This window comes from Emys orbicularis, chromosome 12, assembly GCF_028017835.1.
Source record: "Emys orbicularis isolate rEmyOrb1 chromosome 12, rEmyOrb1.hap1, whole genome shotgun sequence".
Classification (NCBI taxonomy): domain Eukaryota; kingdom Metazoa; phylum Chordata; order Testudines; family Emydidae; genus Emys; species Emys orbicularis.
Genome location: NC_088694.1, coordinates 5,539,195 through 5,553,291, shown reverse-complemented (window position 1 = coordinate 5,553,291; position 14,097 = coordinate 5,539,195). Strand labels below are relative to the sequence as shown.

Genomic DNA, 14,097 nt, shown 5'->3' with positions numbered 1-14,097 from the left:
GTTTTTAAATGAAAGCTGAGATTCTGTCACGATCACTTGCCTGCAGGAGCCAGGGCCCCCCAGCTATGGGCCTATGGGGCCTATGGCCTTAATCTCACCCTGCTTAAGTTCTTTGCTGAGCTGGGGCCTAAATACTGTCGTCTTGAGGCTTTACAGTCTTCTTGCCATGGATCTTGATATAGCCAAGGGATTTCTTGTGACACAGCCTCCAGCTTTCCTAATGCAGCCCTAGTGCATAACTCAATAGTGCTGTAGAGATTTCGGCATGTGTGGCCCTCTGCATAGCAGCTACTCCACAGGGCAGCAGCCAACGATAAGTCATCTCCTTACACTGGCTCCTTTTGTTGCCAAGGGTAAAGAGTAATAGGAGCAGGGGATGGGTCCAGCACAAAGCATAAATAACAGAGAGCTTTGTGAGCAGAGGGAATATATGATAAGAACTACAATGGATGGGCAGGCAAAGAAACAGTGGCCTGAGGTGGTGCAATGTGTAGATAAGAACAGAGCAGCAGCCCCCAGACAACGGTGGGCCCACAGCATCAATTTATAATGACTGGGTGGCCATAATGCCCTGAGTGTTTGGCTACCCTGTATATAGAGGGACAGCAACGCAGAGCTCAGAATGAACATCACATCACGTACTAGTGATCATTTAACATCCGCAACTGCTTTCAGTGAGGCGTTTGGCACTCACTGAGAAATTCACAGGGAAGCTCAGAAATGGGGGACGTGAGGAACAACATGAGACAGGGACAGAGAGAAAGTCTCATCTTTGAACGTTCCGGTGGCTTCTCCTTCTCATGACCGTAACTTATGTTTAAACCAATTTCAGGGTTTACTTTGACTGACTGTTCTAGTTTGTTTTTTAAAAAATAAATGAGTGTTTAAATGTAAAGGCATCATAGAAAGGGCCACAGTGATGGGGTATCTCCTTAACTACAATGGCAACATTGGCCAATGCGTCAGTTTTACAAACACAAAATAGATGTTGAGCCAATTTTCGTGGGGTGCAATTGTGGAAACCATCTGAATTTTGTCCCCCCTCCTTTATTTTTTTAATCTAATAAACTGATTGTAGATTTTTGGCCAAATTACAGATTAATCAAGAGCACTTCAATTTGCTGTCAGCCGAGAGGTGGAAGTGTGAGGTTATTTGCTGGGTGAGCAAGTTTTTGTTATTTGGGGAGTTGACCAAGAGCGGATCACAACTGAGGAGGAGTGGCATGGGAAATTGAAGGGTGGATAGGCTGGAGAGCAAATGGAGGGTACATGGATGGATGATGGAAAGCACATCTCTCAAATTCAGTTCACTACATTCTCCTTTCCTTCTCCTCTCTGTCTCCCCATAGGTGGGGAGCAGGAGACAAAGATTTACAGGTTTCATTCGTAATAAGTTGACAGATCAGGCAGACAGAGTTGCCGGGCACAGAATTTGATTAAAGATGCCGAGAGGCTAGTGTTACACCTGGAGGCTCTAGAGTTTGTATGCTAGCAGCCTGGCCATGGCTTGCATTCATGACACCAGACTAAGTTTCTCCTGAAATGTGACCCTCTTTCTCCTGTGCCACTCTTCACATTTGGGACAAGGCTGGTCCGTCTTGAGGAGTGGAAAGAGTAAGACACATTGGGAGGCAGCGCTGGGTTGTGGTCTGGGAAGAGAGGTACCTTGGAGGGTAAGAAAAGGAAGTAAAAAAGATTTGGAGTATATCTGTTAACTGGATAACCGAAAAATCCCTTCGGTAGAGAACATTAGCATTAATCCTTTTCAACTTCCAACAGAAGAACTAAAACCCAGGTCAGAATCCTTATCCTCAAACCACACATCTTGATTACATCAATGACTCCAAAGATTGACAGTCACTCATCAAACTGGACTTTATCTGTAGGTGATGGAATGATTGTATGGACACCACGGTAACCCTAAACCAATGGGCACCTGTTTTTACATAGCTACAGCAAATCATACTTGACATTCTTGCCAGGAAATCCAGACTTTTAAATCCCTTTTCCCAAAACAAGCACAGTTAAGACAATAATTGCTGAGAATTCTGCTAAAGGTCAAGGCAAGGGGGGTTGAAAGTACTAGCATCATCATAATTTGTTAAAAGCTACTTTTGTGTTGTGGAAACACAAACATTTCCATGGATCAGTCACTTGTTTAGACCTTCATCATGCAGCCAGACCCACTCAGGTACAAAGGTGTGATTTTCGGATTGGGGCCCCATTGTTTTATTCTGACACTCAGAATTAAAAAATCTAAGGGGATACATTAAAAAGATGTATACAAGTAATAATAGCTATTGTTTCTGGATTGTGACCCTGTGGCAATTCTGCAGGCCATGTTTCAGCAAATGTTTAAGGCTGGCTATAAAGTTCTGGAGGTAGGGATTCATAATGGAAGTGCAGACACAACTTACAGTAGTAGCCATGTGGAAAAGTGCCACCATACAAAGGAATCTCTCACCCCCTCCCCGCCTCCAAACTCACTGGCTAATGGCATGCTAACTAAATTCAGCAGTCATTCAATGAAACCTGGTGCATCTGCTAAGGTTTCTGCTGTGGTTTGCATTTGTTTAAAGATGCTAGTCAATTATAAATACAGTTAAAAGTTTATTACTCAAGGGAGAATGCCATATATTAAAAAAAAGTAGGTATGAAATGGCAGAGCTAACCCCCTCATCCTCTTTGGGAACGTAATTAGGGATTTCAAGCATTCCTATCAAAATATTCACTGAGCTGTTCCTGGAAATCACAACCTACGTTTCACCAATGAAATGATTACCCTTATTATTTTTATATTGTATAAAAAGAAATTGACAGCAGAGGAGGGAGCTATACACCCATTTTTTTCCAAGATAATTTGAAAAACGCTGAGCTCAATTTTAATCATCTGCAAATGCAGCACAATTCACTTATAATATCCCTGCCAGCAGGAGCCTTGCTAAATTCATAACAGCGTTGCTTTTATATGATCACAAGCAAATTACTGAATCCCCAGGAGTAAAAGGGGTGGGGGCGGAGAGAAGAAAGAAAGAAAGAACCCCCCCCCCCAGCATTTAGAATGCAGCCTCTATGGCCCAACCGTTACATATTTTACACTGTTAATTTAACTTTCATTACACTTTTATTGTAAAAAATAAACCAGAGCCTTATTGTGCAAAACAGCTGGCTTGGACTTCAATTTTTTTTATTTAACTGAAGTGTTAGTAATGGCTGATCAATTAGACAGCCATTCTCTGTTGTTGTTTTTTAATGCCGGGGTAGGCTGAAGGTTGAGGTGATCTGTTCAATCACATCTGTAGTAAATTACTTGAAGGATGAGCAACAAAACAACAGGGACTAAATTACTTTCTCCTCGGTGGCAATGTGCAAAACTCGGATCAGTTCCAAGTGCCTTTTGGTACACAGATGGAGTAATGGAATTACAGTTAAGCCTCTTTAATGCAAACCTGCTGGGACCTTCACCAGAGCGTACCTCGTTATAGAAGACAAAATGCTAACTTCCCAAGGACTAGGGTAACTCAGCAACTAAGGGATCATTTCCTCTTATTGCTGTTTTGCCCCCAAGTCATCTCCGATGGGCTCCCTTTATTCTGATTGCCACTTCCACGTGTTAAGAACTGAGGGACGGACAGATATTGAAGCCCATACAGTGGCATAATGGGGGATTTCGCTTCCCTTTACAGCCCGGCATGGCCTTCCTGGGCCCCGGGTCTGCAAGCCTGATACTCCCCTGACCAAGTAGGGGAGGGGCATGGAGTGGGTGGTGCTTAGCTCTGTCCTCCAACAACATGCTGCTAGCAGAGGTGGTGTGGTACAGTGATCTGAACTATTCTCCTCCTAGAGCAATGTGGCGGGGGGGGGGGGGGGGGGGGGGAGGGAGAAGTCCTGGGTTGCTCCTAGGGCAGTGCACAAATGTGCTACCCTTACACAGGAGGGCATATTTGCAAATGCAGATGAGCCGCTCAGATTGCGGGCTGAAGGGTTATGCCAGTCTGGGGAGGAGGGTCCTGAATCTTCCCCCATTACCCCATTTGGGTGCAATGTTTTATCCAGCACGTATGGCTGGGAGTCAGAAAATCCCAGCTCTTTCACTTAAGTCCTTTAACTCCCCTGTCTCAGTTTCCTTTTCTGTAAAAGTGGGGTCAAATTCTTACTCTCCTATGCCACAGAGCTTTTGGGATGGTCATTAGAAAAACTTGGTAAAGCACTTTGAATATAAAGGGCCAGATCCTTGGGCCAGGTGGGGCTACTTTGTGCTGTTTCCAGCACTGCAATGCACCTTAAAGCTGGCAGATCTGGTTCCCTGTGGCTCCCCCTGCATGGGGGGGAATATGCAGGCAGCGTAAGGCCAGCATAACAACTCCTATGCCACACCCCTCCACTGGGAACTGGTGCAACGCACGGAGTGTGACCATGGTTTCCTTTTGCCTCACTGAGCTGCTGCTGAAATGGCCCCTGGGGGCCACTGACAGCTGGAATAAATCAGGCTGCTGGCCCCATGATTTTGGATAGCACAAAGCCCCTTTTTCCCCCACGGCTGCACTGAGCAATTCTCACTTACAGCTGAGGATCTAACCTGTAAAGTGCTAGATGAGAGACCTGGTCGAAAAATGTTTATGGAAGAACTTTCCATCAAAAAGTGCAGCTTTGCTAAAACTGAAACATTTCCATTTCAATAAAACTTGTGAAGGAGAAAAGCCAAACTGAATCATTTCAACCGTCTCGTGTTGTTAACATCAAAATAGTTCTTCTCAGGAGTGGCATAACGTTTTGTTCCAACTTTAGCATTTTGATTTGTTTAGTCTTTTATAGTATATTAAAATATTAATTTTAATATTGTATATAGTATGTTTTATAAAAAGACAGAACATATTATACTTAATAATATTTTCTTATAAAATAAAAGTCTAAGCGAAATGAACCAACATGATAAAATCTGAACAAAAAGTTTCAACATTATTGAAATGACACGTTTTTGACTTATGAAAAGTTTTGACTTTATCTAAACAGAATGATTCAAACATATCAAAACAAAATGTTTCAATGGTCCTGAACAGAATTTCTTTGGAATTTTCATTTTGTGGGATATGTTAAAATTTCAGCTTTTTGTTCAGAATTCGGACCATTTTCCCCCCAAAATGTCAAAATTCTGGTTTCCAAGCAGCTCGACTATATAAGTTATTTCAGCTGCCATCATAAAGTGTGTATGTATGTTTTTGCACGTGTGAGTGTGTGCACACATGCACAACAACTGCAAAATGATGCAATGGTCCAACCAAGGACCTCTTTCTCCTTTTTACTGATGTGTGATCTATTCTGTATATATATTTGTGGGTGTATGTAAGTTTCATATGCGTAGATTGGAGCTTCCCATGGATCCCTTATACTGTGCTTCCTGTGCATACTTTGCCCACACTTCTGCCTTCATTTGAATGTCCTGTGTCTTCACTCATGCAGCATCAGCCCTATTTTAGATCTCAGGGGACAAACTCAGCGAAGTAAACATTTAAACAAAATGGCACACACGGCGTAGCTGATTGCCAGTTGTGCTTACAGGGCCAAAATTGAGCCAGTCAGCACTTTGCCAGTGCTGTCTTTCGATTTTCACTCCCCTCTCTGTGCCATTGGTTAATGGAATCAGATTATGGATTTTTTTCCCCTTTAGCAATTTAGAACATTTATGTCAAAAAAGGATTTTTCTGAAGATTTTAGAATAGATTGCTTAATTTTTAATAAACTCCTGCTAATTATCACACAGCTCATTTAACCAAATACTTCTCTTCCTGTGGATTGAAGACTAAAAACAGAGCAGATGGCTCAAATATCATCTAGTTTTTAAACATCCTATCAGTTATTGCATCTCTATTTACCGTGGACACCCATTGGTGAGTAGCAATATGTCATTTTCCCTGTTCATGACAGGACGTTGCACAGCACTTTAGGTACATTACACATCCACATGTTTGCACCTGCAGCTGAAAAGGGAGCACAAATTGCTAATTTATCAACCTGACTGAGGGCAGAAATTGGAAATATAGAGGCACAAATACTCAGATTTACTCACCTGCATTACATGCTGCAAGGACAAACTTTACACCCGCAAAAACACAAGCCAGAACTCAGGCCAACAGAAAATATGCCCATTTTAGGTACTTCCATTTAGAGTTGAACAAATCGTTTTGGCTAAAATACGGTATTACCAACCTCATATATTCAAAAATCATGAGTCATGCCCCTCCAAACCATGAGATTGTCTTAAAAATAATGAGATTTTTTTTAAATGAAAAAAAATGGGGTGCTTTTAATTTGCCTTCCAGTTTTTGAGACCTTAGGGTACACTTGGATTATGTTTTCTAACTTTTCTGCAACCACAATGGCTAGTAACTTACTTCTAAAAAACTGAAAACCGAGATTGTCTCATAATCAAATAAATCCAGGATTTGAGTCGTAAGAAAACACCCTCCAAATGTCATGAGCACAGTGATAAAAATCAAGAGAGTTGGCAACACAGAATTTTCCAAAAACCTGTTTGGAGGTTTGAAATGTTTTTGCTCATTATTATTTTCACTTGCCTCTACGCTTCCTGGTTCCCGCAAAAGGGTTGCGGGATTCTGAAACAGCTGTTTTTTGTGGTCATTCTGGTACAAAGGTGTAAGATTTGTCTGTTAAGGTATCTGACTCTTGTCACGTGTCAGAGGTCTAACCTTCTGTAACCCATGTTAGGTGACAGAGGCTAGAAAATAAATTTCAGTTACTTACCACTACTCCTGTGTGTCACACATTTATTATAAACTAGTACAAGGTACTTCACAGTCAATGAGATTTTCCAAAGTGGCCTAAGGGATTTAGAATCTCCATTCCTCAATCCCCTACATGCTTTGAAAATCTCAGCCAGAGACTCTAGGGCAGTGGTTCTCAATTTGCAGCCCGCAGGCCACTTGCGGCCCAATCAGCACACAGCTGCAGCCCACGTGACATCCTCAGGTCCATACAGGTAGTATATATATTGTGTGGATGCAGCTCACATAACACAGAGAGCTGCATATGCAGCCCACAATGGTAAATAGGCTGAGAACCACTGCTCTAGGGCCTATTGTAAGTGCGGGAGCAGGGGGGGGGGGAGGGGCGGAGCGCTTCTTTGAGCATACATTAACAACATGAAATAGCCAAACTAATTAAGTCCTGTTCAGTGTTGTCATGGGCCCAATCCTGTGAGGTGCTGCATGCCCTCAATTCCCACTGGCATTAATGGGAGTTGAGGGAACTCAGCATCGCCCGTGGACTGCTCTTTGCCAGGACGGAAGCCTAGAACACTTAGGCCTGGTCTACACTACCCGCCTGAATCGGCGGGTAGAAATCGACCTCTCGGAGATCGATTTATCGCGTCCCGTCAGGACGCGACAATCGATCCCCGAATCGACGCTCTTACTCCACCAGCGAAGGTGGGAGTAAGAGGTCGATTTTGCCGCCGTCCTCACAGCGGGGGTCGATTTTGCCGCGGAGGTCGATTTTGCCGCCGTCCTCACAGCGGGGTAAGTCGGCTGCGATACGTCGAATTCAGCTACGCTATTCGCGTAGCTGAATTTGCGTATCTTAAATCGACCCCCCCCTGTAGTGTAGATGTAGCCTTAGACAGAAACTCTGGTCAGTTATAAGAACAGCAATTTCTTTATGAAGTATTAAGAGAAAAGGTGACAGGAAATGAATAAATTGAGCTGGTGAAAAATTTTCTACATTTCAAATTTGGAAAATAAGTGGGAAAAATTGACCACAAATTCTCCCTCCCCCCCCCCCTTTTTTTTTTTTGTTGCCAGCTCTAGGATTAGTCAAAATTCTTCAAATTTCAAAAGTACTTTGGATTGTGGGGAAGACTAAACAGGAAAAAATGGAAAATATTTTACAATATCTACCTCTCTCCCCAATCACCACTTCAAATTAAGGTCCTGAGCCTGCAAAGACTTGCGCATATGCTTAACATTAGGCACAGCGAGAATTCACATTGACATCCATGGACGGTGTAAAGTTACACATGTGTGTAAATCTATGTAATGCTGCATGAGTTATTGAAATTGATCAGTTTCCAAATCCTGAAAGGATCTACTCAGGAACTTCCTCGGGACTTACTTCATCAGCTCCGGGTCTTCTTTGTCATCTTTCGTGGGGGTTATCTTGATGCCACTTTTCTTGGCACGGGGGCAGCCTGACAGACTATGTTTAAAAAGAGAAGAAAGGCCCGTCTCATTGGCAGAATTACCGCTTCTAATATTCCCCTGCCTCACTCATCTTTCCCTTGAATTTACTGTAGTGTTTTGATCTCGCTCATTTCGGAGTCTCACATCATGAGGAGAAGTGAGGAGGGGGAAAAAAGAGCACATTTTGAGGGAGATGGATAGTAATTAATGGTGTCTAGATAAGGCGATATCTGCTAACAGACTGCAATGTTTAATGGAATTGTTGAAACAGAAGGCTTAGATCTCTTCTATTAATGTTCTAAAGTCATAATAGAAGTCATAAATAGGCAGCATTATCAACAGGAACATTGCATCAGCTAAAATCTGACCCTTTGTCTTTTATTCTGCTGAAGAGAGCTTCTAATCAAATGCTGGAAACATCAAAAAAAAAAAGTCAGATTAAAGAGACAAAAATAGGCTTCAGTTGTCAGTAACATTAATGTTTTATTCAGAACTTTACAACTCTGCCCACTGCAGAGGAAAAATATAAAAAGAGGCCATGGAACAAACTAATTTCAGTGAAGCTCTTACCTCCTATGTGATGCATAATTTCCTGTTATGTGACCAGAACCATCACAGCCAGGAGTTGGGCACCTGAGGAACAATGGGAAACAATGATTAGCAAGGGCTTGGCAGATTGATTGAAGGAAACATTAGGATAGCCCACTTTTTAAAGGAAGCACTGGAGAGCATCCAACTGGATGCATCTCTCTTTTTCCTTCCCTCCAGCCCCTCCAAAATAGTTCGTAATAATACACAACCCACGTTGTTCACACCGCAAATCCAAATGGAAACCATTTGAAAACTGGTAGATAGCGTTGTACAATTTAAACAAAAATAAAGTGAAAGGCTCAGGCCTATTTGATGATGGGGATTGGTGGGTGGAGCCCAAAACAGCAGAAGGCCTGTTTCTTTAGCTGTGGGAACAGAATCCAGGTATCAATTGAGTGAGGGGCAGGAAGACACACACACACACACACACACACACACACACAAATGAACAGGGCTGGGGATGCAGGTCATAGGGTGAAAATAAGGGAAATCAGAAGGCGAGCAGAGAACCTTGTACAATGCCCACTGCTCCAAGAAAGAACCTGAGGAGTCAGGGGATACCACCCAGAGTAACTCTACCCAGGTCTGTGCATGTACAAGGGACTAGAAAAAAGTTGTATAGCCACACAGAACCTCCCCATCGAGCTTCCCTCCTCCTGGATTGATGGATGGCGAGGCTGATGAGAAGGTCTCGGCTCAGGCCTATATGAATTTATGGAGGGTGGCCCTAAATACACCAGGACAAAAGGCCCGCTCCTTCAGCCCAGAAAACAACTGATTCCATGGGACAACAAATGATACAGGGTTCAAAACAAGGGTATTGGATGGGGACTCTAAGCAGAGAACCCCAAACAGTGCCCACTGCTCGGTGAAGGAGTCCAAGGAGCCAGTGGATGCCACCCAGAGGACACGAAAAGATGAGGGAATGGAAGAAGGCCCCATAGTCACAGAAAACCTCCCTGCCAAGTTCCCTTCTCGTGGATTGGTAGATGACCATCTTGGCCAGTGCCAGGAGGAGGCTGATGAGTAGGTCTCAGCTCAGGACGGACAACTCTGGAGACTGAAGTTTACACACAGAACAGGTAAAGTGAGGGCTGCAAGAGTGCAAGTCCCCCCTGCTGTAATCTAATTGTCATTTTTATGTGTGTATTATCATTTGTATGCACTCGTCACCATGGTAACTGAGCACTTCACAAATGCCAGTGAATTTAGCTTCACAGTGCCACCATGAGGCAGGGAAATATTATTATCCCCATTCTACAAATGGGGAACCGAGGCACAGAGAAGTCAAGCGATTTGCTCATGGTTACTCTGTGGAAGAGCCAGGGACCCAGATCTCTAAATCCCCAGCCCGCAAATTAACCACAAGACCATTTGATTGTGACTGTGCCTTATCGCTGGTCTGACAGTACCTTATCTAGAGGTGAAAGGCTAGTTCAGTCTCCATGCTCATTCAGTCCTTTTCCTTTCTGGTAATACTACCAATCAGGGTCCTAGTTGCTTTCGTCTGTGGAACCGTTCTCAGTAAGAGCTGGCACTAAGACCGCTGTTGCGCTGCCAGTGCGGATGCTGTAAGCCAGGGGGCTCAAACACGCGGCCCGGGGGCCGCATGCGGCCTGCGGGGTTATTTTCTGTGGCCCGCGAGCTCCTCGCGGCCTCCCGCCCCCGCATTTACCTAGAGCGGGTCGGGCCTGATGCGCAGCGGGGGAAGGGCAGGCTCCCTGCCTGCCTGCCCTGAGCCCCATGCCGCACCTTGCACTCTGACCCCCTGCCCTGAACCCCCTGCTCCACCCCGCACAGCTCCCCCCACTGCCCTGAGCCCCCTCCTGCACCCTGACCCCCTGCCGCACCTGTCACCCCTCCTGCATCCCAGACCCCAACTCCCTGCCCTGAGCCCCTGCCACAACCCTCTTGTACCCCCTGGGGGCAGGGAGGGGGCAGAGTTGGGGTGGGGATTTTGGGGAAGGGGTTGGAATGGGGGCAGGGAATGGGCAGGGCCTCATGGAAGGGGTAGAGTGGGGGCGGGGCCGAGGGCGGCACGGGGGGAGGTGTCAGTAATGCAGCCCTCGGGCCAATGTACTAGTTCTCATGTGGCCCTCGTCATCATTTGAGTTTGAGACCCCTGCTGTAAGCCGACAGGAGAGAGCTCTCCAGTCGACTTAATTAATCCAGCTACCGCTGCTCGTTGGGGGTATGCTGGTGGAACACAGCGCTGTCCACACTGGTGCTTAGATCGGTGTAACTTACGTTGCTCGGGGTGCTGTGGGGTGGCTTATTCACACCCCTGAGCGACATTAGTTATATTGACCTAAGCTGTAGCCCGAGTCACTTCACATGGGGCGTCATGAGTTTTTTATGATTTTTTTTAACATTGCAATACTGCAAATCCTTCATATACCAGCTATAAAGAAATTATTGGCTGTACATTTATGCTCAGCTTTTGCCAGCTGTTCTTCATCTGAAGGTACAGCATCCAACATTCAAAAACATAAATGAAATTAAAGCATGAAAGGAAAAAAATAAGAGCACGTCAATGCAGCTCATTTCCCAACCTTTCTATGATCATTTAAAATGGCATGAAAGCTGGCTTTGGCTTAAACTGTTACCAAGCAAGAGATAATTGAGCAAGTCGAACAGTGAGTAATTAGGGCCATGGAAGCAGTGAAAAAAGTGTTGGAATATGAACTGTGATGAGCAGAACGCTCTGTTGCGAATGTTGTAGGTAATGCGGCAGAAATAAAAGTTGTCATGGGGACACACAAAAGATGCGAGTAGCTTTAGCAGAGGAAATGATTTACCTGCATGCCAGCCTGCAAATTAGCTAACAAAAGTTTTGAGTCAAGTTTCAGTATCTGAATGAGAACTCACTAGGGATATGTGAAATGAATTGGAGGTTTGCCATTCATTTCCAATGGGAGTTTGAATACCAGAGAGAGAATGAGAGAGAACTCCTTCCTGAAGATCCAGTCTCCTACACTTAGGCTTGTTTACACTAGAGAACACAGTCATTGGTGGCTAATTACAGGTGTAGACCCTACTCCTAGTGTAGACAGGCAGAGTGCTATAAGCCAGAATTTACACGAATGCAGCTCTCCCTGCCTAGCTGCCAGGGTAGGTTGCACCACTACAAACTACTGCTTATAGTGGCTTTGCCTGTCTACACTAGGGATGCACCAGCTCAGGCTACCCAGGTGGCTGTGGTTGGGTCACATCCCCAGGGTAGACAAACCCTTAGACGGTGAACCCTTCATCTTACCATTTATTCGTGTTGTGTGAACCTTGCTACACTGGTTGGACATTTTCTTAGTCCCTTCCTTTTAAGGCATATGGGCCAGATCCTGTGTGACTGAACCCCATGGGAGTTTTGCCACTGGCTTCACTGGGAGTAGAATTCATCCCTAAATGTCCAGCTATTTAAATATCTCCAAAATGTCCCCATAACATATTGCTCAAATGTGTAACATGAATGTGGCCCCTGAGCCCAATCTATTATGAACACAACTACATAGTCACATCCCACACAGTCAACAATTTCGTTTTTGCCTACTACCGCGATGTACATCTCTGGCTTATTGGCAATACATTTGAGTGTCAGCGTGGAATCTACCATGATTAAAGCTGCACAATCCTAAGATAAATGCCTTTTTTTCATACCTTTTCTATAGGTGTCCAGACCAACTAAAGCTGAGATTTTGAAAGCTGCCTAAGCATTTGGACTAGAGCTGGTTGGAAAATAAAAAAACTTTGTGTGAAAATTTTATCCCTGTTTTGTCAGAAAATTTCACCTTTTTCAACCAGCTGTGATTTGGGATTGGAATGTCTAAAACTTTCAAACTACAGGCCTGGGAGACTACAGGGCACCAGGATTTTGCATTTTAAAATCTGAAAGTAGAGCTATTTCTCTGTAGTTCTAGGATTGTTTTAGATATGTATCACTGACGTCTAATTCCTTCTTGCCTCTCAGTGCCTTTAAAGAGGTGAAGAGAATTATCTGGTTTTTATTTTTAATTATCTTCAAAGAAATCATCCCTGACAGATACCTTGTATTGGATGTTTTGGCCTGCAGCTAATTTTTTATATCTGAGAGATTAACCCCTGAAATAGAATTTATAATGGTGCTGACATAGCCTTATCTAGAATTGTGAAAAAGGTGACACTATAATATCAGTAATATCTTTGGAATCTATTTTCCCCTTTTATAAATGTGCTAAACCAGCATAGAAGCACAGACAAATAATAATACTGTATTAGGTTTGGAGATTTAGTGCTAGCCAGGATTTCTCTGGTTTGTATCACGGGTTGGTGTTAGCACCAGACCATTAATGTGTTCAGGTGAAAAATGTCAATTCGGGGTATCCATTGACCAACAAATTTTCTGAATAAATTACAGTTTCAGATACACTTGCAGCCAATACCTTTTTGCTGATCCACAGCGAATATGGTCAATGTTCCTAATAAAATTTAATGTTTTTTAGCAGTGGTGAAATAATCCAGTGATCATTCTTTGGGCTACTATATAAAGCACGGAGGAATATTGCTTAAATAAAGATATCTTAAAAAATATTATCTGTATTGTACTTAGCACTGACCATATAGATACTGTGCTTTCCACCTCCATAACAGGGTATTAACATTAACTAATTCAACCTCCCAATACTTCTGTGAGGTAGATAGTCATTTCCCCCTCCATTTTATAAGACAGAAAAACATATGTAAACAAAACAAAATGAAAAAACACCACAAACACCACCTTTTCAAATCTCAGAAAAGGTTTGAATTTGATTTAGTTTGATGTTTCAGCTCAGTTCTTATTTTATCCAAACTACTTTTACCCATCCCTACCTTGTGATGGAAAAAAAACCAATTCCATGAGGAAACACATTTCAGATTCAGGATTCCAAGGTGGTATTGCTATAAAGGGTAGTATTAGGATATGGCGGGGGGGAGGGTGTTGTTGTTAAGGGGGTGGAATAGGTTTTAATACCATGCTAGTAAAGCAGCTATAGCTGTGCATACCTAACATCCCTAATTAGGTAGGACAGTCTCTAGGTTTTTGAATAAAATATTTACCATTTTCCCCTCCTGTCCCTCCATTAAGCATTCCTGGCCCAAAGTATTTCAGTGCAGTTAAAAGCCATGTCCCTATTTTTAACTTGGCACTTCTGGAAGAGGCCCCAAAAGCTGTACAGACATGAGGAAAAATGCAAAGAGAAAGGAATTACACCAGTCTGACTATGGAAGAATCCCTCGTGTTGTAATAAAACTTTTATTTTTAACATGACATGGGGCCACATTTTTAACACGTAAGCCT

The 14,097-nt window shown here is 43.5% G+C and overlaps 1 protein-coding gene across 1 annotated transcript in view; it reads right to left on the bottom strand.

The window, feature by feature from the left end:
- MYT1 (myelin transcription factor 1) overlaps positions 1-14,097 on the bottom strand; it is a 53,710-nt gene that overhangs the window by 7,765 nt on the left and 31,848 nt on the right. Inside the window, exons 15-16 of the mRNA XM_065414695.1 lie at positions 8,766-8,828; positions 8,128-8,211 (exon numbers count right to left, since the gene is read on the bottom strand). Coding sequence (XP_065270767.1) covers positions 8,128-8,211; positions 8,766-8,828 — 147 coding nt within the window. The remainder of the gene's footprint in view (positions 1-8,127; positions 8,212-8,765; positions 8,829-14,097) is intronic.